General features: G+C 34.4%; 1 protein-coding gene and 1 pseudogene across 6 annotated transcripts; one reads left to right on the top strand and one right to left on the bottom strand.

The window, feature by feature from the left end:
• Positions 1–8,275: 8,275 nt before the first annotated feature.
• Positions 8,276–17,619, bottom strand: LOC149204032 (protein NUCLEAR FUSION DEFECTIVE 4-like; annotated as a pseudogene).
• A 798-nt stretch (positions 17,620–18,417) lies between these two features.
• LOC149204031 (pseudouridine kinase-like) lies at positions 18,418–21,937 on the top strand. 6 transcript variants are annotated; one of them, XM_089393188.1, is made up of 9 exons: positions 18,524–18,692; positions 18,844–19,093; positions 19,307–19,499; positions 19,782–20,031; positions 20,246–20,346; positions 20,437–20,484; positions 20,779–20,876; positions 21,669–21,783; positions 21,869–21,937. In XM_089393188.1, exons 5-9 carry the CDS (start codon positions 20,289–20,291, stop codon positions 21,886–21,888), a joined length of 339 nt encoding a protein of 112 aa, XP_089249314.1. In that variant the 5' UTR covers positions 18,524–18,692; positions 18,844–19,093; positions 19,307–19,499; positions 19,782–20,031; positions 20,246–20,288; the 3' UTR covers positions 21,889–21,937. The 6 variants fall into 6 exon arrangements, with proteins under 6 accessions (XP_089249312.1, XP_089249309.1, XP_089249310.1 ...); XM_089393186.1 differs by having other exon boundaries at positions 18,418–18,561; positions 21,669–21,937; XM_089393183.1 differs by having other exon boundaries at positions 18,523–18,692; positions 21,669–21,937.
• The last annotated feature ends 5,099 nt before the right edge of the window (positions 21,938–27,036 follow it).

Raw genomic sequence — 27,036 nt, 5'->3', positions numbered from 1 at the left:
TAATATTTTAAGTTTGAATTATACATGTTGATTTTTAATAGGTGTTGATGAAAGTGTTGTGCTCAACAAATTTGTCCTCTACCAAATGGAATTCATGAATAAATGGATTGATATGTATGATATAAAAAGGAAAGAAGTGTTAGAAGCAAGGAAACAATTTAAGATATCAAACCCAAGGAATACCCCACTTCCCACTAATATTTCCGGTCAATGGGGAAAAGAATGCACAATAGAATGGGTTTCTAAACAAATTCAAAACCAAATAGATGAGGAAGGAATAGATGAAAACATAATAGAAGATGAGATCAACATGTGCAGAGGATGTGAAAAAAAGGTAAATTTTGAATTATTACAAAATGTTGCTTGAATACATTAATCACATTGTTAACTATTTAACTATGCACAATCATATTTAATTTCACTCAAGTAAATGGCTTGTCACAGGTGAGGAAGTATCCTGCAATGTGGGCATACGGTCATCATTATCGTGTAGAAAGAGTAGATGCAAAAAGACGATCCTTCGATTGTGGGGTCATGGTTGATTTCAAGCAATCAAGTCGAGCAAGTTCAAAAGATAAAAATGTTATTGAAGGGAATCTTCAATACGTTGGAAAAATACAAGAAATTATTGAGTTAGATTACCGCTCTTTCAAATGTAGTATTTTTAAATGTAAATGGTATGAAGCATTTAACAGGACACGGAGACATGATATCCATAGTGGATTGTTTTTTATAGATTCATCAAAATACCTACCACTGGATAAGGAGCCCTATGTTCTACCAATTCATTGTGAGCATGTATTTTTTCACTAAAACAATATAAGAAATATAAGAAATAACGGTTGTATGTAATTTTGTAATTCATTTTTTATTGTGGATATATACATTCTCATTGATAATAAAATTTGATACCACTGGAGATCTAATATATTTATCTTCTTCACATGTAGGTTCTTTTCTATGAAGATATTTTGGATCCAAAATGGATATTTGTCATTCATTATGATCCAAGATTAAGGCATATATTCGAAGATGCCTCAATCAATACAGAGAAAAGTAATGATGACCAACCAAATATAGTTCAAGAATCGGGGAACATAGAACAAATTGGCATCAATGATGATGTTCAACCAGAGGACTGTGAACTAGATGATGGTGACAACATTCCTTTAGCAGTATGGACAAGCAGGGCTAGAGGTGTATTTTCACAAAATGATAAATTAGATGAGGCAATTCACCGTGACAACCAACAATTTCCAAAGGCAAATGATCTTATAGAAGAAGGCAATATTGATGATATACAATATGAAGATCAAATTAATAGATCTGGTAACACTGATATTTTTTATGACGAAACAACTTTTATTGATACAGAATATGACGAAGGTGAAGATGAGGATGATCACAATATGACCTTAGCAAAATGGTTTAGGAAGAGTAATATTAATTTCTTGCAAGAACATATGAACATTGACAAGGAAGCATTGGAAGACATAGATGCAGATGATAACATAAATGAAGACTTCTAGATAATTTACAGGGTATGTCATTCATGTTTAAATAAGGACAATTATTATGTCCCATTTTGAAATGATTCATTGTTATTTGGTTGTAATAGTCATTTAATTACCATGTTTAGAACTCATAATCTAAATTGGTGTTTTGAATATTCTTATAGGTATACTCATTACTTGATGCAATTAATGTCATTAAAATGTATGTTAGTTAATATGGTTTGTTGGTTGGAAATAACAAGCTCAGTTAGTTAGATAAGAGTTACTATGGTTAGTTTCATCTATTAGTTGAAAATGGTTAGAAATAATATGAAGTTACGACTGAGACAAAATGAAAATAATTTATGTGTGTATAAATTGTCACATATTGTGAATATAGACAAATATAGCTTAACACACAAATATAACTTGTTAAGTTGAATTTATGGAATTAATTAACACAAATATATTAAACTACACTACAATAAAAATTCGAATTATTAAGGATATTTGGATGGGTAATGAAGGTGATTCAAATTTTCTACTGAGTTTATTCATTTTTGTGATCAATAATAACTTTCCCACACGCAGGTAATATTTTCCCCATATAGGGAATCCCTAATGGCATAGGGTCCCTATCATTGTATTGTTGTCATCGTTATCATCATTTAATCATCATCCTCTTTGCCATTGTCATCGTCATCATATTCACCATCGCCACCACTATCATAGGTCATTTTTTATGACGATTATCATCATATCTTCCTTGGTTTCTAATATATATATGTATATGATGATGATGAGAAAAAAAAAATCATTGGTCATAAAAGGTTACCATACTAGACTATCTTTAAAGGTAGATCAAATTATTTTTTTGCACACTTCCAAAACATATGGCTTCTATTCCAAGGTAGATCTTGAACACATTGATGAATGCAACTTTGTCTTGGATGTATCATCCAAGCATTCTGTATATTTACAAGTTCACTTGTCATTTTCATTTTTTTTTTAAATGTTAAATATTTTCACGCATGATATACTGAATAGTTAATGGACACTACAAATAGTTTCCAGTACGGTTGATATTATTCTACTTATATGCTCTTTGTAACTGAACAAAATTATTAATTTTGTTTTGAAAATTAGACTTGTAGCACAAAGAAAATGGTTGGGAATTATTTAATGACTATATCAATTCACAACTACTAACAATTGTTTTTGTTTTCTCCTTAAGTTTTGCAACCCAATTTTACTTAAATTTGCTTAACAGTGAAAAACCATTTTTCAATACTTCAGGTTTTACAAAATTCCTATAAACAACTATATCTACTTGGTAATCTAAAAAATATCAACAAATTCACAATCTCATATATTAGTCAGAAGAGGCCATCGTCAAAGTGAATCAAATACCAAGAATGATCTATGTCTGCTAAAACCTATAATCACATTGTTTCCTTAATAGCAACTAAAAACTTCTATACCCAGTTATTGAACTTTTGCAACCAATTATAAACCTTCAACAAGAAGTAGTTTTCTAACGAGAATTATTGCCATATCTTCCTTGGTTTTACGAGGAAAAAGAAATAAAATTTCATTTGTTATCAAAGGTAAACCAAATTCATTATTTGCATACTTCCAAACCTAGGGTTTCGTATCCAAAGTATATCCTAACCACATCAATGAAACAAACTTTGTTTTTATGTATCATCCAAACATTATGTACAATTACAGACTCACCTCTAATCCATTGTTTATAAAAATGTTGAATATTTTCATACATGATATACTGAACAGTTGGACAATGAAAATAGTTGTCATCGCTATTCTTCCATTTATATGCTTTTTGCAACTTATTTGAAAGAGCAATTTTGTCCCAACAATTATACTTGTAGCATAAAGAACATGGTTAATACATATGATTAGACCAAAAACTAGTTACTTCCAAAATTCAACCAAAAAAAATATTACTTCATAAAAATAGAATTAAAAACAAAAAATATAAAAACAAAAATTTCCCAAATTAAAAATAAATAAATGATAAACTTTTTTTACCAAAATTTAGTGATTTTTTTAGTGCTAATACTAACATCACCATTACAACAAGATATTTTTCTAGTGCTAATATTGCCATTAACACAAGATATAAGAGGGATATAATGCAAAAATTTTAATAATAATATGTATGTAGAAGATGGTCTTCAGACTGGTGAATTCATGATAATCAATGGGACTACAGTCAAAATAATTGGATGTTATTTACTTTTTTACATAGATTGTCAAAATAATTGCATAAATCGGTTTTTTTTAACCAAAATTTAACAAAAACTTTGCTAGTGCTAACATTAGAACCACCATTACAACAAGATATCTTTCTAGTGTTGACAACACCATTATAGTAAGATACCTCAAGAGAGACAAAAAATTTAAAAAGTATGATAGTAATACGTATCCAGAAGATGGTATTGAAACTAGTAATTGTTCACGAATCCATAAGATTGTAAGGTCATTCTCATTATCATAATCATTGTCATCATCATCACCATCATCCTTGTCATTGTTATTGCCATCATTACATTATCATCATAATCACCATTCATGCCATCATCATCATCATTATGGACATTGTTTGCAATTGTTCATAATTGAGATGTTGTAAGAAATATCATCAACCCAAAAAATGTGATCAGTGCTAGAAAAGGGTTGTTTAGGAGACATTGATTTACGTAAGAGAAATAACAACTCTATTTTTGACAAATGATCGATGATGATCATCATCACCACCATTATCATCGTCATTGTCATTTTTATCATCCCCATCATCATCATTAATGTAATTTCTATCGACATTGTTGTAATGATGCATCATCATCATTCATGCCATTATTGTTTTTGATGATGACCTAGATGAAAATGATGATCATGACACCAAAGATAATGCTTATGATTATGACAATGACAACATCTAAAATTGGGAAGATTCGCCAACGTCATTAGCATCGTCATCATCATAATCATTGCCATCATCATCATTGTCATTGTAACCACTATCGTCTTTATCATCATAATCACAATTCATGTCATCGCCATCATCTTCATTTTCATCATTGTCAATATTATTGACATTGTCATCAATTGTTCATAATTGTCAATGCCATAAGGAATATCATCAATGCAAAAAATATGATGAGTGTTGGAAAAGGGATGCAAAAGCGAACATAGAAATGGGGGCAACAATAGAAGTAAAATTGGATGAAAAGTGGATACAACATAAGTAGATGCACAACAACATGAAAAACCTGACACAAAAGTGGATGCAAAAGTAGATGCAGTTGTCAATGCAAACTTGGATGCAACCATGAAGGCAAAAGTGGAAGCAAACATGGGTCCAATGGTAGGTGTAAAACTTGGCACAAATTGTGGTGAAACAAATGTGGATGCAACAACGGAAACAAAAGTATATGCAAAAATGGATGAAACAAAAGTGGATGCAATAGGGGATGCAAACGTGGAAGCAAATGTGGTTGCAATGGTAGGCGCAAGATATGGTGCAACAAAAGTGGATGTAACAATAGACAAAAAATATGCAAAATAAGATGCAAAAATGGATGTAAAAGTGGAAGCAAACATTGATGCAACAGGCAAAACAAAATTGGATGCAAAAGTAGATACAAAACGAGATGCAAAACCCAATGCATAAACCTGACATAAAAGTGGATGCAAAAATAGATGCAATATTTGATGCAAAAGAGGATGTGAACATGGATGCAAAATTGGAAGCAAACGTGGATACAACAGTGAGTGCAAAACATGGTGCAAATTGTGGCATAACAAAAGTGGATGTAATGATAGATGCAAAAAAAGAATCAAAGTATGATGCAAATAAAGATGTAAAAAGGGATGCAAAAAGTGAAATTTAAAATGGGTGCAACAGTGGATGCAAAATTGTGTGCAAAAGTGGATGCAATAGAAGTCGATGCAAAAGTAGATGCAAAACGAGACACAAAACCCGATGCAAATCCCGGTCCAAAATTGGATACAAAAAGGGATGCAAAAATAGATGTAGTAGTTGATGAAAACCTAGACGCAAATGAGGATGCAAACGTGGATGCAAAATTATAATCAAAAGTGGGTGCAAAAGGAGGTGCCAAACTAGGCGCTAATTGTGGCACAAAAATATTAGATGCAATAGTGGGTACAATAATAGATGCAAAAGAGGATGTAAATATGGATGCCAAACAAGAGGGAAAAGTGGATGCAACAAAAGTAGATGCAAAACTAGACACAAAACTCGATGTAAAACTTGACGCAAAAGGGATGCACAAATGGATGAAAAAATGGATGCAAAAAATGATTTAAAAAAGGATGCAAAAAAGGATGCAAAAGTCGATGCAAAAGTTGATGCAAGTGTAGGTGCAAAAAGTGGATGCAAATGAGGATGCAAAAGTATGTCAAACAAAATTAGGTGCCAAACTTGATGCAAAACCTGGAACAAAACCTGGTGTAAAGGATGACACAAAACTTGGCATAAAATTTGATGCAAAAGGTGGTGCAAAACCTATTGCAATACCTGGTGCTAAACTTGGTGTAAGATTTGGTGCAAAACTTGATGCAAATTTTGTGTCAAGTTTTGCACCATATTTGATAAATGGATGCAAATAGCACCAAAAATGGGCTCTAGATGCAAAAAAAGAAGTAAAAAGGGACGCTAATCGCTGGTTTTGTTGTAGTGAAATATTGTATAAACAGATATTTAGCCATTGATAATAGCATATAGAAAAGTCAGATGATTTTAGAACTATTGCTATTGCTTGAATAAATATGGCATAGGTTTACATAGAATTAGCACAAGATTTAGTTGAGAACTAGCTGAACAAGATAAAAATATAGAAATTAAGTTATACCAATAATTGAAAGGTCAAGAAACTAGAGACACATTAAAATAAAAGTGAATATTATACCGAAATGGTTTTGTTAATTAATTTTATTAATCTTTTCTATATTGAATATAGATTAATTATGAAAATAATTTAATTGAAATCTCACCTTAGTGAATATGAGAATAACAATTTATCATGTTAATCTTTGAAGTTAAAAATTATTGATTAATAAGCATTGTACTTTCTAGAATATAATATGATATTTCGTATTAACCTTAGAATTTAGAAAATTAATAAACCCACATAAAGAATTGCAAAATTTCCCAATACTATTCTAAAAAAAGATTCACTAATGTTTTAATTTTCAATAAACTTATTTTACCTATATGTTAGAACACGTTTTTAATATATCTATATATTAGTTTTGTTATTAAACTTAATAAATTATTTAATATAATTAAATTTTCATTAATAATTAAATATTTAAAATATCTAAATTTTTATAAATTTCTTATTTATACATAAAATAATAATATCTCGTATATATTTTATTTTATTTAAACATAAATTCTTAATACTATTAATAAATATTCATTAATTAATTATAATCAACCATAAATTTAAATATAGTTATAACCAAGCTCGGCTATATAGAGTCATCAAATACCAAAAAAAAAAATACATTAATATAATATCTATCATTGAAAAGTCTATTATAGAAAAGAATAATAAGAATATTGATCAGCCTATTAGGGAAAAGAATAATAAAAATTAAAAAATAAAGATAATTAAAAATTACAATATCAAAGTTTATTATAGAAAAGAATAATAAAAATATAAATAAGTTTATGTAAAAAAATAATAAAAATTAAAAAAAAGATAACTAAAAATCACAATAGGTTATATAATGTAAATTGGCAAACAAAAAAAGTTTAATGATAAAAAGTGATACATTAAAATATTAAATAAAGATAATTTAAAACCAAGATATGTTTTTTTTTTTTTTTTTCAAAAGGTGGAAAAACCTATCAAACTTAGTTTGTCAAACCAACAGTGAGGACAGCCATCTCTGGCTGCTATCCGCAAATGTCAGTTGACACATCACTGTTATCAAGGAAAACCACGCCACCTGAAATAACCCGCTGGTGGTCCGTAAGGGAGCAGGCTTTCACTCCTGCCAGATGCCTCTGGGTCTTGGGCCGTTAACCTGTTTCCTTACGTCCGAGGAAGACGAGCTCTTAGCCAAGCAGAAGCAGTTTTAGCGAACCAAGATATGTTATATAATGTAAATTGGAAAATAAAAAATAAAATAAAACATTATTGATAAAAAGTGATATATTAAAATATTAATTTGCACTTTATATTAATGAATAATGGGTTATAAAAATAAATAAAAGGCCAAAGTATATTACACAATATCATATAATGAATTATATTTCTTATCACAAAGAGAACCATGATATATTACATAATATCATATAAGTTGTAAAATGCAACAACAAATCACGCATGAACATTAATAAATATTTTTTAAATATTTATTTTATTAATTATTACGCTAAACAATACGGAGTGTATCAGCACAGAAAGCTAACCACGAAAATGGAGTATAGAAACATTAATTTTCAATATGTGAATAAGAAGAACAATGAGAATAAAAATATACTAACATATTACCTAATATTGTTTACTGGGATGTAACCAATGAGCAAATTAAACTTTTCATTGGTTCCAACTTTCTGATTTGTTTGTGTTAATGTTTGCAACAAACAACTCGAGACGCTGAACAAATGAACATTCTAAAACCTGCTATGACCCATGACCTATTACATTTAATTTGAGATACTCTAAAAAATTCATCCACGAGTTTTATATTCCTAACTAGCATTATTGCTTCCCTGCTGTCTAAATTTCAACCTTGGCACCCATCACATTCCTTTGATTATCATGTTCCTTGGATGTTGTGTTCTCTGGCTCTTTAAACTTGGCATATATATCACCTTTGTAGAATTGCCTCGTTTTCAAGACAAGAATAAAAGAAATCATGGCTCCAAAAAGGGTCACGACTGTCATAATGATAAACGAAAGCTGAAAACATTTATGCCCAGTGCAAGTAAGCGCGCTCACAGACGAACAAGTCCCAAGAGCAGTACACTGCTTTCTTGTCTCTTGGTCATACATATGCCCCACAACTCTGACAGACAGAAGATAAGATCCCAATGGGCTCGCAACCGCTCCAAAATTATAAAGGGTTGCATAATACTTCAGGCCAAATATCTCTGAGATTACTGCATACATTACAGGCCACTGAGCTCCAAAACACAGTCCAATTATAATGGACGCTATGTACAGTGATCCAGGAAGAGCGAAGGCTATGAAAATATGTCCAATGCAAGCAATAAGCACAATTATGGTCAACATCAGTGGCCTCGGAAATTTATACCTCTGGAGAAGAATTTCTGATAAAAACCCAGAAACAACACGGCCTAGAAAATTCCATGTGCTGATAAGAGCAACAAAGGTGGTTATATTCTGGTGAGTGTAACCAAGAGATTTTCCAATCTGTCCCATATTATCAATGGCGGTCAGAGTTGATCCAACACCACAAATACTGGCTAAAAAAAGAATCAGCATATCTATGCTTACTAAAGCTTGAGGAATTGTGAAGTCGTCTCCTCTTTCGGGGCTTTTGAAGAATTTCACAATACGAGATACAACAGAAGCTCTCGCTCTAATTTCATCGCTATTGTTAGTAATATACTCTGTGCCGCTCATCGATTTTCCTTCATTGATCTCTGGGCAATGTTGGGGATCCTTCATTTCTTCATTTTCTTTTGTAAGCACAGTGATTTTGGCATGATCTACTTTGGTTGAGACTGAGGTCTCGGTGGAAATCTGTTGCAGCTTCTTTTTGTCGTTCTCTGCCTTAGCAATTACTACAAGAGGAAGTGAAAGGAAAACCACAATAACCGCAACAACAATTCTGTAGCCTGCATTAGGGAAATTCTTCCGCGTATTCTCCACTACGATGAGAACCATAAGAAACCCAGCTAATGCTAGAGCTATGTAGAGAAAGTGGTAGAATCGCTTCAGCTCATTTTTTTCCGTCGTCACTTTTGTAGGACGAACTATAAACATTACAATCAGAGAAACAGCACTAGGCAAGTAGCCAAGAAGAAGAATCACACTAGCTGCTCCACTGGCACTATTCCCATAAATTGCATAGTAAATCTAAGTGAAAATTGCTCCACTCAGACCAACAAAACCTTTCAGAATCCCCAACACAACTCCTCGGCTCTGCGGGAAATTCTTAACACATGTAACCAGAGATCCCGTGTTGGCAAATGTCTGAGAATTAGCTCCAATGGTCATATACAAATACATCTGCCATAACTTGGGCTTGGCAATTCGTTGGGTGACAGATAACCATACCAATGTGATAATTTATCAACAACGATTCTATATGCGGAAAAAACTTAAAGAATCGTAAAACTGGAATGAAGGTTTAATGCCCAGAAAATAAGTTACCTCCAGCCATTGATAACGTTCTTGCTGCAAACCACAGTCCACTTGCTTCTTTACTGAAAACAACGCTCCAGCTTCAATCCAAGCAAAAGAAAAGAATACAGAAAGTCTGAAGGCACTTCCAAGCTCTGCTCTCTCAGCTAGATGGTGTAAAAACTGAAGGGGATTGAGATACAAGCTTGGGGACCAAACAGATAAATTTATAGCCAAGCTTCCATCAAGCTTTTGATGGCTATGTGTCAGGTGTTCCACAGATCAAGGTAGAGAACTCCAGATGGAGTAATGGACCACTTCAAAAGCTCCCAACAATAAATTTATTAACTGCAGTTGATTTCTTTAATTTAAGGAAATTACTGCAGTTGGTTTCCAGAACTTAAGGAAAGACTGCAGTTTACTTCCATAATTGTAAGCAGTAGTTGTTAAAAAAATTAATGGAGGTTAACATTCTCCCACTTGGTCCATACTTCCTAACTTAATGTCTCAACTTAAAACCCATTGATAATCTGTATTAAGTAATAGATACATGAATCATGGCGATAAGTCCTCTAATGACGAGTATTATCTTCCATGTATTACTATGTATTTATTCTTATTATAATTTATGTGGCAACAATTTCTTAATGAATAAACCTTATGTTTATTCTTGGTCCTTCTTAAATGAATTTTCTCAAATCAACTTAAGGTGCACATAAATATGAGAAAAAACATCATAATAATTAAGAATTTCATTAAAATAACATTGTCCATACAATGAGAAACTACATAATGGAACCAAGTCCCATATTCATTACATGATCCTTGAATTTAAACGGTGGCATGCCCTTAAGCAAAGGATCAGCGATCATCAACTCAGTGCTGACGTGCTCAATGACCACTTTCTTTTCTTTAACACGTTCCCTTATAGCTAAATACTTAATGTCGATGTGTTTATTTCGACTCCCACTTTTGTTGTTTTTAGCCATAAAAACAGCAGCTGAATTATCACAGTATATTCTCAATGGCTTAGGGATAGAATCCATAATTCTAAGCCCATAAATGAAACTCTTAAGCCATACACCATGTAAAGTAGCCTCAAAACAGGAGACGAACTCGGCTTCCATAGTGGAAGTGGCAATCAAGGTCTGCTTGGCACTCCTCCATGATACAGCTCCACCGGCCATCATAAAAATGTAACCTGATGTTGATTTGCGTGAATCAACACATCCAGCAAAGTCAGAATCTGAGTAGCCAATTACTTCCAAGTTGTTCGTCCGTCTATACATAAGCATGTAGTCTTTGGTTCCTTGAAGGTACCTCATTACTTTCTTTGTAGCTCTCCAGTGGTCTAAACCTGGATCACTTTGATATCGTCCCAACATTCCCACAACAAACGCAATGTCAGGTCTTGTGCAGACTTGAGCATACATTAGGCTTCCGACAACAGAAGCATATGGAATGTTCTTCATTTGTTTCCTTTCAAAGTCGTTCTTCAGGCATTGGTTCAAATTGAACCTATCACCCTTCACAATGGGAGCTACACTTGGTGAACAATCCTTCATCCGAAATCTCTCTAAAATTTTATTAATATAGGTTTCCTGTGATAGACCCAAGATGCCTCGAAATCTGTCTCTATGGATCTTAATGCCCATGACATAAGATGCCTCACCCATATCCTTCATATCAAAATTTTTAGAGAGGAATTGTTTCACCTCATGTAGCAAACCCTTATCATTGGTTGCTAGAAAAATATCATCCACATATAAAACAAGAAAACAAATTTTACTCCCACTAACTTTCAGGTATATACATTGATCCATAATGTTTTCTACAAAACCAAAAGAAGAAATTACATTATGGAATTTCAAATACCATTGGAGGGATGCTTGTTTTAAAGCATATAATGACTTCTTGAGCTTGCAAACCAATTGCTCACCATCACTAGAGGGGAATCCTTTAGGTTGTTTCATATAAACCTCCTCCTCTAGATCTCCATTAAGAAAATCCGTTTTCACATCCATTTGTTGCAACTCCAAGTCAAAATGGGCTACTAATGCCATAATAACGCGCAAGGAATCTTTCTTAGATACAGGAGAAAAAGTCTCCGTGCAATCGATTCCTTCTTTCTGAGTGAATCCCTTAGCAACAAGTCTTGCCTTGTATCTCTCAATGTTGCCCAATGAGTCTTTCTTTGTCTTAAAGACCCATTTACATCCAATAGCTTTTGCACCATTAGGCAACTCAACAAGATCCCAGACTTCGTTACTCTTTATGGAATTCATCTCTTCCTTCATGGCATTGTACCATAGTTCTGATTCTTTGCAACTCATGGCTTGTGAAAATGACTCGGGATCATTTTTGGCTCCAATGTTGTAGTCAGACTCTTGTAGATACACAACATAATCATTAGGAATTGCTGATCTCTTTGGTCTAGTAGATCTTCTTAATGTTGTACCATCATCTTCCTGAGAAGTATGTGGTTCAACTTGTTGTTCAAAAGTTCTTGGCAACTCTTGAGCTCCTTGATCTACTGGAATATCATCAACAGCTTGTGGAACTTCAACAATTGGTTGTTCAACACCAGTTTGTACTTGAGGGGTGCTATGAACAATAACCAATCTATCACTTGAAGTGGAAGGTTGAGATTCTGAATGATCCTTCTCAGAAACTATGTTTCTGGTTTGATCGCTCCCACTGATCAAGTCATTTTTAAGAAACTTTGCATTTCTTGATTCCACAATCCTAGTGCTGTGAGATGGACTAATGGTTCTTGGGTCTAGCTTCTTCTCTTGTGGATTATAAATTCTCACTTCAGACGGGCATCCCCAAACGCACATATGTCGCAAACTCGGTTTCCAACCTTTCCATAATTCAAATGGTGTTTTAGGAACCGCCTTGGTTGGAACTCGGTTTAATATATACACTGTCGTTTTAAGTGCTTTAGTCCACAAGGATTTAGGAAGATTGGAGCTGCTAAGCATACTCCGCACCATGTCCAATAATGTTCGATTTCTTCTTTCTGCTACACCATTCTGGTCGGGTGAACCAGGCATGGTGTATTGGGCAACAATCCCATGCTCTTGAAGAAATTTAGCAAATGGCCCACGTGCTTGTCCATCTTCTGTGTATCTACCATAATATTCTCCACCTCTATCTGATCTCACGATCTTAATTTGCTTGCCGCATTGTTTCTCTACTTCAGCCTTAAAGATCTTAAAGGCATCTAATGCTTCGTTCTTTTTATGAAGCATGTAGAGATACATATATCGTGAGTAATCATCTATAAAGGAGATGAAGTATCTCTGACCATGTGAGTCCATGTCGGGACTACATATATCAGTATGTATGATCTCTAATATGTCCGAACTCCTATTGGCACTTTTCTTTGACTTGTTGGTTTGCTTTCCCTTTATGCAGTCCACACAAGTCTCAAAATCAATAAAATCCAGAGTATTAAGTACCCCTTCATTTACCAATCTTTTAATTCTTTCTATGGAGATATGACCTAGTCTCCGGTGCCATAATTTAGAGGAATCTTCATTAATAACACATCTTTTAGTGTCAGTGTGAACATGCGTTGAATCATAAGTGACATTGTTTTGTAAATTAATGTAGTAAAGACCATTAGACAAAATACCATTCCCAACATAATCAGATTTATAGAATAGACTGAAAGATTTTTCTGAAAAGTTTAAGGAATATCTAAAAGGTACAAGCCTTGAAACTAAAATCAAGTTTCTAGAAAAACTTGGAACATAGAAGGTCTTTTCTAATTCTAAAACAAAGCCACTACTTAAAGTTAAATAACATGTTCCTATAGCTTCCACATGTGAGCCCATCTTGTTTCCGGATAAGATGCTTTGCTCACTTCCCACTAGCTTTCTTAGGTTTTGCAAACCCTGCAAGGAATTCGAAATGTGAATTGTTGATCCATAATCAATCCACCATGTGTTAATATTAACGTTAACCATATTAGATTCATAACAAACAAATGAGATTAAATTACCTTTGTCCGCAAGCCATTTCTAAAATTTTGCACATTCCTTCTTCATGTGTCCCTTCTTTTTACAGAAAAAACACTTGGAATCCTTCTTGATATCGGCTTGGGGAGGTACTTTACCTTTCCCTTTCCGATTGGCTTGAGATTTGCCCTTTCCACGCGTTGCCAGCATTGCACTCTCTCTCAGTTCCATCACCAGTCTCTCTTCCTCTTGAATACACATGGTCATGAGTTCATTAATTGACCATTTATCCTTATGTGTGTTGTATGAGATTTTGAAAGGTCCATATTGTTACGGAAGGGTGTTCAGGATGTAGTGCACTAGGAAGGACTCCGATATACCAACCTCAATTTTCTTCAATTGAGCCACAGTGTCCCTCATCTGCATGATGTGCTCGCGCACACCTTTCACACTGGTGAGCCTTAGGGATGAGAACTTCATGATTAGGGTGCTTGCTAGTGCCTTATCTGAAGTGACGAATTGATCATCAATGGCCTTCAACAAGTCTCGGACCTTTTCATGCTGATCAACGGAACCACGAATACCAGCTGAAATTTTAGTCTTAATGAACATCATGCTTAGACGATTGGATCGCTCCCATCGTTCATAAAGCGTGATGTCCGCTGCAGTGCTGGTATTAGTGAGTGCCGATGGTTCATCTTTCCTAATAGCATAATCTATGTCCATCCACCCCAAATGAAGGAGAATCCTCTCCTTCCAAATTTTATAGTTATCTCCCTTACGTTCGGGAATGTCACAACGAATTTCAGAGAAATTTGCAGGTTGTACAACTGCATCAAAATTAAAAATCACATGCTTATGTTAAAATTGAGGCTTAGATAAAATTTCATGTTTTACCAATGTAAATCATGCTCAAAATTAAATCTAATGACATAAAAATTGCCTGTGGGCTAAATTTTCAATTCAAATAGATTCAATAAAACTTTATGATAAAACTTATTAATTCATAACTCCTGTGGGTAGGTTATGAAATTTTATCCTAATTAATTACATAAATATAATAAAAATTCCTGTGGAATAAAATTTATTATATTTAATCTAATTAATTACAATTTAATGTCTAAATAATCTATATGTGATCTAACCAATTAAAATATATAATTTTATTTAATTAAAGATGATGTGGCTATTCTCTAATTAATTAAAATTATATGGATCACTAGACATTATTATTTTATTTTTTTACATAAATTGCATAAACAAAACTTAACCAGAGTAAAAATAATGTTTACTGAAAGGAGCAAGTCAAAATGACATTTTAAATAAACTCCATGTAACTGTTTCTTGCAAAAAACTACCATAAATGTCAGCATTACGGTAAACAACAGTAATAATTCTTCACAAAATCAAAATTAAAGTTAAAGCAGTCAGCATTACCGTAAATGACTGCAAATTGATTGTTCAATTTATAAACAAAACCCGGAGATTGACTGAAGCAGCATTGATCTACTTTGCACTTGCATAGTAGATGCAGTTCGAAGGCTAGCTGGCTTGACTTCAGGCTCCGTCCTTAAGTTTATAAAACAAACAAAAATAGACCAACAAACAAGCTATTTTGCTCACAAGATGAATAAAATTTAAATTAAATTTCAACAATGTTAAATCTGAACTTCATGCGGAATAAACATAGAATCAAAAACTGAATGCCCAAATGAGAAATAAACCATTTCTTATTTCTTCTTTAATTACAAATGTTCATTATTATAAATGTAAGTTCAGCGTAAATTTTACAATAAATATGTAATCAATTATAAAATTTACTTTGCATTGTTGATCAAATTCCCAGCTATTTCCAAAATCTACGATATTCCTAAATCTTTCAATTATAAAATCTAGCTTTCCATAAAGGGAGGATATTCCTGAATCTTGATGATATACTTCACTTTTTAAAAATTATTTACGATACGAAATCAGAAGCAGAGACGTATTCGAGACCTTAACTTCCCAGCTCGAAACAAAAACCTTTCTGAAAACAAGATTTAAGGGGGGGGGGACCCACTCTATATACCCAGCTTATAACTGGATCGATACAAAGATTCTTTTAATGGAATAAGAGGTCGACCTAAAGAGTAACCCAAGTCTCTCCGACCCCATAAGCAAAACCATAAACAACCATTAGAATAAAAATTGAAAGGGGGATAGAAATGGTGAGAACATGGGGACTGGTAAGGAGACCTAGACTTTGGCAGCTCAAACAATATATTTCAGAGAACAATATCTCCAGGAAAAGGAGAAACCCATTCGATATTTTCCAACCCAGCTGATGGATGGATTCTCATCCGAAAGCTGTTTGATCCATACATTAAACTGTATGTTTCACCAGGAATAGGTAATATAGTTACTTCAAAAATTTGCGTAATGATAGAATCAAAATTACACACTAGCTAAATATTCAATCCTCTACTTTCAATACACCATGGACCTGGTGAAACCGTAACAAGATTCTCTTTTGGTAAAAACTAAAACAATTTCATTCTCTTAAAACAAAAGCAGGGGGCCTGAAACTCTTCTTTAGTCTATTGTTCTACTTATAGGAAATTGAAAGTCGGCAGACTATTCTTTCTTTAGCTCCATTAAAACTAGAAGGCATTGAAACAGTACAGATCTGCCATATCAGAACTAGCTCACAAAATGTCCATTTTGAAAAATCGGGAAAGGAGGCTAGGATCAGAATGTTTAATTACACGGCATCACAATCGGCATTTACTTTTGAACCTATAACTTTTAGATGCTGGAAAATTGTTTTGACGCGCAGATAATTTTGAACCTAGACTGTGCTGTTAGTTTTGACTAATTTCCATATAATCATTAATGCGCACAAAAATTACAAATACAAAGCACTTCAAAGTATTCGAATCGCACACCAAGGCAGAGATAAATGTTATGGCTCTGATACCAAATGATAATTTATCAACAGCGATTCTATATGCGGAAAAAACTTAAAGAATCGTAAAACTGGAATGAAGGTTTAATGCCCAGAAAATAAATTACCTACAGCCATTGATAACGTTCTTGCTGCAAACCACAGTCCACTTGCTTCTTTACTGAAAACAACGCTCTAGCTTCAATCCAAGCAAAAGAAAAGAATACAGAAAGTGTGAAGGCACTTCCAAGCTCTGCTCTCTCAGCTAGATGGTGTAAAAACTGAAGGGGATTGAGATACAAGCTTGGGGACCAAACAGATAAATTTATAGCCAAGCTTCCATCAAGCTTTTGATAGCTATGTGTCAGGTGTTCCAAAGATCAATGTAGAGAACTCCAGATGAAGTAATGGACCACTTCAGAAGCTCCCAACAATAAATTTATTAACTGCAGTTGATTTCCTTAATTTAAGGAAATTACTGCAATTGGTTTCCAGAAATTAAAGAAAGACTGCAGTTTACTTCCATAATTGTAGGCAACAGTTGTTAAAAAAATTAATGGAGCTTAACACAATGAATATCCAACCATATTCATGATGGCTCTGACACCAAGAACAACCCATGGAGGGCAGACTTCATTGATAAGACCTGAAACAATCCCAACATTATCACCGAGATCCTTGAAAAATCCCAAGGTATCAAGTGTGCTCTGATCATGGCCCAGGGACGTTTTTAGCGCTTGTGAGTAATCCCCAAATATGTAAGTTCCACCAGCACACGACATAATAAGGAACGACACAAATACTACAAACCATCTTCCCATCACTACTCTTTTGGCCAAATCAAACACGTCGCTCCCCTCCATCATATTCACCAGAGCAACACAGACGAAGAATCTAAATTTCTTTTTGACGGCATGCCTTACAGGGATTTTCGATCCCAAGCAAAAATGCGTTCGGAGTCGAATGTTTAGCACCAGAAAACTAAACCCAATCACGGGAATAATTCGTTCCGCAATTGCTTAAATAATAAATTGAGGATTTGAATTCGTAGAATGCGAGCCACGCCAGATGAGTTGCGTGTGGTAACGGATCGAGATCAAAGAGATTCGAAAACGAAAGTCAAAGTGTGGATTTTCAAAAACGCGTATTGCGTTGTTGCCTTCCGGCGCAAAGACTGTTTTCAAGTGTTTCCCACCGTGGTGCCGACATTTTCAGAAGAAGAGCCTGTAGATTAAAAAATGGATCTTCTCTAATCTTCGGGAGAAGCAGACAAAAAGGTTTTGAAATCAAAATAAATGTGGTTGCTCAATGAGGCTCCCGACGAAACTTGCGCCAAAATAGGGACACGTCATTATCACCATGTGCTTCAATCCCGCTATGAAGTCAGACTATAATTTGGGATGATGGCATTAATGTTTTGTCATGGCTGAAAATTTATTATTATTATTTAAATAGCAGTAAAAGCCATGACAATTCACACGTAAACAGGTTACCAAAATAGAAAAAAAAATTATTATAATCTAAGGGTGGCTATCATGAGTTGTTAAGTTTGCTCATCACTTTTATTAAAAAAACTATGAAGCTTCTTGGAATAATTAGGCCGATAGGCCTTTCTTTGAAAGGGACCTTTCGTCGTCCCTTTGTTCCTCATGCTGACACCTGGCAGGATGGCAATTTGTTTCGTATTTGTTCATGGTTGATTATCAGGCTGACACGTGGCGGAGTGGTTTCTGCAGCCGATTTCACAGTCAGTTGTTACCATTTTACACGGGAGTTCCAGTGGTGCAGCACAATCCCAAGTCCAGGTACATGCACCTGTCTGCACAAACTCACTCCTCCCTCTGCATTCGATAGGGTTTAGAAGTCTGTTCTCAATTTCAGGGAATGCGGTTGTAAGTAACAGCTTCAGAATTTTTCGGCAAGAATTTAAAGAAGGGTAGACGGATTTAACACGGAAACCTTCGAAATCTTTGAAGATTGTATTTCGAGTGTCTGTTTTGTAATTTGAAGCCCTGAATAGACATATTTTAGTGTATAATGTTGTCTGAATGCTAAGATTGTTGTATTTGTATCAATTCTGTGGTCAGGCACTTTACGAGTTGAACTGAGTTTCGAGCTTCTCGGCTTTGTTCTGGCGTGTGTGTTCTTGCTATTATTGCTCGTTAAAATCTGAACATGGAAGAAATGTATGGTATTCTGAGGCATTTGATGACCTTTGTTGTCATATGGTGCGCTGTGCTTGGAGTTGGTGCGCAGCAGGAGAACCAGACGATTTCCCTCAACGTGGAAGCAAGCATTCTGCTTCTTGCCTTGCTGCTTAACATATCTGAGTTACCTGTAATACTTCTCAAGTTTAAAGGAAGCACTTATTTCAAAAAACTGTTTCTTGAATTTTAGCATGTCCTACTTTGTTCAAATCAGTAGACAAAAATTGAATTATTCTCTGAAAATATGTTGTAAGAAATGAGTTAGCTTCAAATTTATGTAATGCCCATTTCTGAATGTTTTGTCGAAGTTTGAATCAGCAATAGTCTCAGGCATATGTTGCAGGTCACATTTAAGCGGGGGAGTATCCAGAAATGTCGCTGAGTGTATGCAAAGACTCGGAGTTAAGCCCTTTATCATCAGTGTCGTTGGAGAAGACATGGCAGGTATGGTTCCGTATTTTCTGCAGCCGATTTCACAGTCAGTTGTTACCATTTTACGCGGGAGTTCCAGTGGTGCAGCACAATCCCAAGTCCAGGTACATGCACCTGTCTGCACAAACTCACTCCTCCCTCTGCATTCGATAGGGTTTAGAAGTCTGTTCTCAATTTCAGGGAATGCGGTTGTAAGTAACAGCTTCAGAATTTTTCAGCAAGAATTTAAAGAAGGGTAGACGGATTTAACACGGAAACCTTCGAAATCTTTGAAGATTGTATTTCGAGTGTCTGTTTTGTAATTTGAAGCCCTGAATAGACATATTTTAGTGTATAATGTTGTCTGAATGCTAAGATTGTTGTATTTGTATCAATTCTGTGGTCAGGCACTTTACGAGTTGAACTGAGTTTCGAGCTTCTCGGCTTTGTTCTGGCGTGTGTGTTCTTGCTATTATTGCTCGTTAAAATCTGAACATGGAAGAAATGTATGGTATTCTGAGGCATTTGATGACCTTTGTTGTCATATGGTGCGTTGTGCTTGGAGTTTGTGCGCAGCAGGAGAACCAGACGATTTCCCTCAACGTGGAAGCAATCATTCTAGCTCTTGCCTTGCTGCTTAACATATCTGAGTTACCTGTAATACTTCTCAAGTTTAAAGGAAGCACTTATTTCAAAAAACTGTTTCTTGAATTTTAGCATTTCCTACTTTGTTCAAATCAGTAGACAAAAAATTGAATTATTCTCTGAAAATATGTTGTAAGAAATGAGTTAGCTTCAAATTTATGTAATGCCCATTTCTGAATGTTTTGTCGAAGTTTGAATCAGCAATAGTCTCAGGCATATGTTGCAGGTCACATTTAAGCGGGGGAGTATCCAGAAATGTCGCTGAGTGTATGAAAAGACTCGGAGTTAAGCCCTTTATCATCAGTGTTGTTGGAGAAGACATGGCAGGTATGGTTCCGTATTGCTTAGTCATCTATCTGGTAACTTGTCGATTTATTCGAGATGTTCTATGGATTCTGTCTGTATTGTCTTGTGCAGGAAAAACATTGCTTGAAAACTGTATGTCCCTTGGTTTGTCCATAGATGGTAAGTTCAAACTAACTCTCATCCTTAATTTGCTTAGTTGCGTTAAGTTCACAAATTGGTATGCATTTGGTCGAGGATGCATTTCTACGTCAATAGCTGCATCTTTCTTGTATCTATTTGTGTATTATATTAGTTACTTAAGATCATGGGAATTGAACCCAAGAGTTTTTTGATTTCGTTATACGTATTCACATTAAGAATAACAAGTTGCTACTACGGTCATTTTCATTTATGCGATCACTTTTGGCACTGCAAGTAGTAGTCCAAACATGTTATTTTGTATTGGAATTTTAGGAATTCGCAAGTGTAAGAATGTAGCAACCCCTGTTGTATCAAACATATTTGACAGTGCAGGAGAAATAGCATCCGCTGTTGCAGACGTGCAGGCAGTTGTAAGTTACAACTGACCATGGAAAATAATTCTTTTCGTAGACATCCTCCCTAAAGCGGTTTGGGAGAATGCCAGAAAGAGTGTACTGTTAAATTTCATAATTCATGTTTTTCATGACCGTTTGAGATGACAGGAAGAATCCTTGACAGCAGAATGGATAAATCAGTTCAGGAGCTATTTTGGCTCTGCACCTTTGTTTATGATTGATGCAAATTTACATCCTCTGGCCCTTGAGGCAACTTGCAATTGTAAGTTTATAGACTTTGATGCTGTTGTACTTACATCTATATGGGCAACAGTGATCTTATGCATCAGATTTCTCTTGATTTGCAGTGGCCAAGGAATCAAATACACCTGTTTGGTTTGAGCCTGTATGATTTGCCAAATCAGCTAGAGTCAGAAGTATTATAAAATATGTAAGTAATGAGTAATTTTATGTATTGCAAATTTTGTTTCGTTGAGGTTGTTGCAGCCCATCTATTTTCCTTTTGTGCCTGCTGCAGATTTGCATCTTCGAGGAAATATTTAGTAAGTAATGAGTAATTTTATGTATTGCAAATTGTCTTTCATTGAGGTTGTTGCAGCCCATCTATTTTCCTTTTGTGCCTCCTGCAGATTTGCATCTTCGAGGAAATATTTAGTAAGCCCTAACTCATTGCTTAGTAGTCCAAACATGTTATTTTGTATTGGAATTTCCGTAGACATCCTCTCTAAAGCGGTTTGGGAGAATGCCAGAAAGAGTGTACTGTTAAATTTCATAATTCATGTTTTTCATGACCGTTTGAGATGACAGGAAGAATCCTTGACAGCAGAATGGATAAATCAGTTTAGGAGCTATTTTGGCTCTGCACCTTTGTTGATGATTGATGCAAATTTACATCCTCTGGCCCTTGAGGCAGCTTGCAATTGTAAGTTTACAGACTTTGATGCTGTTGTACTTACATCTATATGGGCAACAGTGATCTTATGCATCAGATTTCTCTTGATTTGCAGTGGCCAAGGAATCTCTGTAGCCGGTTTGGATTTTTCGTAATTATTATTACAGATGAGTTTTATTTTTTATTTTTGTTTGGGGTTTCTTTCAGGTTTACCTTTAGATTTCTGTTTGGGATTTTTCCAGCTTCTCATATTTGTTTGATGGGTATGTTTAAGATATTTGTGCATGTTACAATTTCTTAAGGGTTTATGGTTTTTTTGTTCTCCGAAATATATTATAATTCCCTGCAAAGATTTGGAGAATTTTCGTTAACAAACTCCACATATTCTCAAGGGATAGTGGGGTATTTGGATCCTGAGTGTTACAGAAATTACCAGCTCACTGATAAAAGTGAACATCTTGCTTGAAAATAAAATGAATGCCAATGTTTCAGATTTCAGGCTATCTGGTCTAGTAGAGTCAGGCCTGTCACATATCTCCACTTATTCTCAAGGGATAGTGGGGTATTTGGATCCTGAGTATTACAGAAATTACCAGCTCACTGATAAAAGTGATGTGTATAGCTTCGGTGTGGTTTTGCTGCAACTGCTGACATCACAGAAGGCCATTGATCTCTACAACAAATCTGATGTTGTGAATCTGGTAGTGTATGTGGTTAATATATCAGAACAGGGAAGGATCATGGATGTTGTCAATCCTCGGTTGAAGGAGAACACTTCGCAAGTTGTTCTGGAAATCATGAAGGAAATGATGCTTTTAGCGATGAGTTGTTTGCAGGAGAGGAGGCAAGAGAGACCCACTATGAACCTCTACCATACTTTTGTATTGTAGGCAATGAAACTAAAATTCTTGTTGTCCTCTGGCCAAATGACGGTTTGAGTTGCTTGAGTTTTGATGGCTTCGTATATGAACATGGTTAGAATTTTGGATAGCTGCTTTCTAGATTCATGAATTTGGTTATAACTGTAAAGTTGTAAAATCATGGGTTCAGTATGTTGTATTTGCATCATATAGAAATTCATGACAAATTTCTTAATTTGAAGCATATAATTATTTAAGATATAAGTCATTTCTTAAGTCATTTCTTAATTTGAAGCATATCATTATTTAAGATATAAGTCATTTCTTAATTTGAAGCATATCATTATTTAAGATGCCTAAAATTGACTGCTGGAATTATGACCTTATAATCTGAAATTCTTGAAGAGGACAATGAATAGGTGTCCTTATGGTCGATATAAGAATAGGGTCAAACTGGAAATCACTTCTGATCAATGTATTGACAAGCTTGTTAGTGCTTTCACATATTGAGCTTCTCCTTAATTATTTATTTCCAATCGTATAGACTATTATAGCAGCAAGGGAGCATGTAGTAGGAGTGATTAGAGACTCTAATGGATTGGTTAAAGAATAAGTCGAGTTATTGGAGACTCTAATGGATTGGTTAAAGAATAAGCCTTCTGAAGATATGTTCCAGGACATACTCCATTGTAGCATTCCGAAATTGAGTTTGAGGGAAATGTTAGCATAAGAAGACATTCATACAGATCTATTTATCCACATTATTTGCTGGCAGCATTATTCCCAAATCTCATGAAGTAAACGGGCCCACTACTTTTAATTTTTCTCATATTAAATAAAGATCAAATCTAAATTTTGAATCCGGTGAAGGGACATTGCATAGTTAGTAACTTAGTACTTCCTGTAGTGAAGAGGATACTCTAAATGCTTTCCCAGTTCATTATCAACCTTTTATGCACTTAGGTCTAACAATTGTTTGTCCTGTTTAAAGAAGGCCCTGCCAAAAGGGATGGCAAGCAGCGCATTGGACATTGGCGGAAGAGAATTCAACTTTGAGGGTACATATGTTGAGGAAGTTTGCCTTGGGTTAAAATTGTGCAATTTTCTATTTTTTAAATGATGAGGAAATTGTAAAATTTCACTAACAAATGTTGTCAGGAACGCCACATAGAATAATCTTGAGTGCGATATTTCTTGAGGTTTGTTGTTTATGGTAACTTTCCCTTACAATACTATTGTTAGTGAAATTATAATTTTGGGCAAGGAATAGTGTTTTGGAACCCAATTAACAAATTTTCCAACAATTTTCCCAGACTGTTTCTTGTTTTTTTTCCTCCCTATGCATTGTTCATACTGACCAAATTATTGGTTTTGTTGTGTCACTGAAAAAATGTAGAATCATGGCCCATGAAAACTGATTTTTTCGTTTATATGATATTATGAGTTGAGTTGAGGCAACTCTGTAGCAATAATATATTTTAATTTGTGATATTAATGAAGAATAAGTCAAGATTATACACGATGAGGAACTGGGAACTAGAACCATTCCCTAGAAGGATTTTGAAAAGATACGAGGATACATAAGGAAATTGGACAAAAATTAGATCATTTGTCTAAGGAAGCTTGTCAATAAAATGCACGAGTGGAAGATTTATTGCATCTAATATTACCCTGAAGTAATAGTTTACGATTCCTTGAACCCCAAATTAGAATGCCTTCATTTGAGTTTCACTACAAGTATAGCCAGATCTACAATGAAGAAAGTGGGATTGGTTTGGGACTCCAACATATGGTAGGACTGAGTTCTCTGGCCTCCTCCAACTTGCCTTTCTTACAAAAAAAACTATCAATAACAGCATTGTATGTGACCACAATGGGGCAAATGTTTTCGTTAGGCATTTCATAGAAGGGCTTCCTAGCCTCTCCCACCTTGCCTTTCTTGACCATCAATAAGCATTTTGGATGTAACAGCACCAAAACAAGCAGTTTGACATCACTGGCCTGAGATCTAAGAGAAGATGAAAAACCTGAACTCAGAATTTGGAGGTCCTCTATGGGATATTTTCCGGAGAGAGGATGTACCCAAATTGTGTGCTTATTTGGAGAAACACAAAAGAGAATTCAGGCACATTAACAATCAGTGTCTTGAAGAGGTTATTCATCTAATTCATGACCAGACTTTTTACCTGAACACTGAGCGTAGGAGGAAGCTGAAAGAGGAATATGGGGTAGAGGCATGGACATTGGAATCTGCCATGAAGGAGCTCGACACCTTGAACATGGTTACTGAGGAATCAACCAATGGAAAGGGTACAGGGTCGTAGAAAATGTGGATTCAAGCTGCTGCTGTAACGTTTTTAAGTAACCCACTTATCTTGATGATGTTTTTTGGTTTTGTCCAGATATTTTCCATGAACAGGATAAAAAGTTGCTATATTAATTTTTTAAAGAATTGTTAAATAAAATGTTATTGTACTCTATCCACCTGCCATGCACCTTAGTTTTTTAAATCTAACTTGTACTTGGATGTAACAGGCTGTAAATCAGAATTGGAAGACAAAAGGATAGTGTGTGAAAAACTTGAAATACAGAAAACAAAAATAGAAGTAAATCAATTTTTCACATCATATGTAAAAAAAACTTATATTCAGATTTAATAGGCTGTAAACAGAATTGGAAGACAAAAGAATATTGGATGATGGCTATGATGGCTGTAAGACTGTGATTTGAGTTGGTAGAGGGAGACAGGTGGTATAGACTGTGGGGAATTAGGCCAATAGCATAGTCCTGTTCCCCACATTTCCTTGGAATAGAGGAGTTGCTGTTATGAAAGCTGGAAGATGCTGGACTGCTGGATGGAAAAGGACCTCCTGCAATAAGGTTTTTTTATGGTAAAATTATATTGATAATTCATTGGTTTTATTTTCAAAAGCTTGAAGGAATTTGAAGAGCAGGTATAGAATTGCTTCGTGGGATTTGATTCCAAAATCACTGATTTGTAAATACATACTCAATGAAATGTTAATTGGTTGAAACCCTGCATCTCATCAAACCCATGTCTATGGATGCTTGAATTAGATAGCTTCATGGAAGATGCTATCATCATGAAGGAGAAAGAAGAGGAAAGTGGTAATGAACTTGATGTTAGATGCATCACGGAGTACCATCTCAATGTGGAAAAACCCAGTAAGATTTGCAATGACGTTGTTATAATTATTGATGAATATCTCCTTCCCTCTTCTAGGATGGAGGAATCTACATTTTTCTATGACAATATGTAAGCCCACTCTTTTAGTTGGTTTATGACGTGATTTTCATTTAACTGAATAGGAGTCTTGCAGATTCGGATGCTGAATGCAATTTGTGAAGACAACTTTCAGTGACATATTTATATTGGAAAATATTAATTTAAATTCCATGCTGATCCATATTATTCTTTATTCTAAAAAGAATTTATGCATGTATTTACTGCAAAATGGAAATACCATTTCCTTGCACTGATTTTGTATGACTTCTTTATATTTTAGTAAGGAAAATATTTGATTATTTTGCAGAATTTAGGACATGAAATGGAAAAGCTTATGTATTTTTTTTTAAGAAAACCATGCTGAAAATGTTTTAGAAGTGTAAGACAATCAAGACAGGGTAAAGGAGGTGAATTGTGGCAATGATTGCATGCACTTGCTGAACTCTGTTTATATTCCTAACTCGATGATTTTACTTCTGATTTTATAAAACCTGATAAGGTACACGTGGATGTTTCTAAACCCTTAATTCAACCATAAATGAATGACGAGCACTACTCGATTGATTCCTCGGATCATTGTGTATAAAGTCTTATATGTATTTTATAATCTAATTTATATCTAAATTGTGATTAAAAAAACATTTCAAGAAGAAATTTGTGCTCTTCTAAAAGGAGTTATGAGATTATACTAGCTCTGAAACCTCTCATACCTTTGGAAGAGAGTTTTAAAGGAAAAGCGTTCAAAAGTGGTTAAAAGTCTCTTATAATACTTATATAAAGAGAGAATTAGGCTATTTATAATTGAATTTGAATAAAGATTGATGTTATCTTGTGTCTCAATTTAAAACAAAAACAAAAAACAAAAAACAAAAAACAGAAATTGCTGTACATATTACGTTGCAGTTAAATTCATAAATCTCATATTGAGTCTTGACTAACAATTGAAACTTAAAGACAAAAGAATAGAGGTATTGATTCCACTTTTTCTGAAATATGGGAAAAGAGGATTTATTAAAGAAATAAATTGTTTTAGGTAGTTTATTTATTTGATTTTTTAAAATTGGTTTAATTTTTACACAATATGTGTAAAAAATAAATATATTTTAAAAAAAACAGAAATTGCTGTACATATTAAGTTGCAGTTAAATTCATAAATCTCATATTGAGTCTTGACTA

This window comes from Pinus tabuliformis, chromosome 1_2, assembly GCF_031772625.1.
Source record: "Pinus tabuliformis cultivar Carrire ecotype Pingquan chromosome 1_2, CPIR1, whole genome shotgun sequence".
Classification (NCBI taxonomy): domain Eukaryota; kingdom Viridiplantae; phylum Streptophyta; class Pinopsida; order Pinales; family Pinaceae; genus Pinus; species Pinus tabuliformis.
Note: the sequence above shows the minus strand (reverse complement) of the source record. Positions and strands in the feature narration are given on the sequence as shown.

Coding starts and splice junctions, on each gene's coding strand:
- LOC149204031 (XM_089393186.1), top strand. CDS start 20,289: ATGAAAAGACTCGGAGTTAAGCCCTTTATCATCAGTGTTGTTGGAGAA. Junction 20,347..20,436: donor TGTTGGAGAAGACATGGCAG/GTATGGTTCCGT, acceptor TGTCTTGTGCAG/GAAAAACATTGCTTGAAAAC. Junction 20,485..20,778: donor CCTTGGTTTGTCCATAGATG/GTAAGTTCAAAC, acceptor TTGGAATTTTAG/GAATTCGCAAGTGTAAGAAT.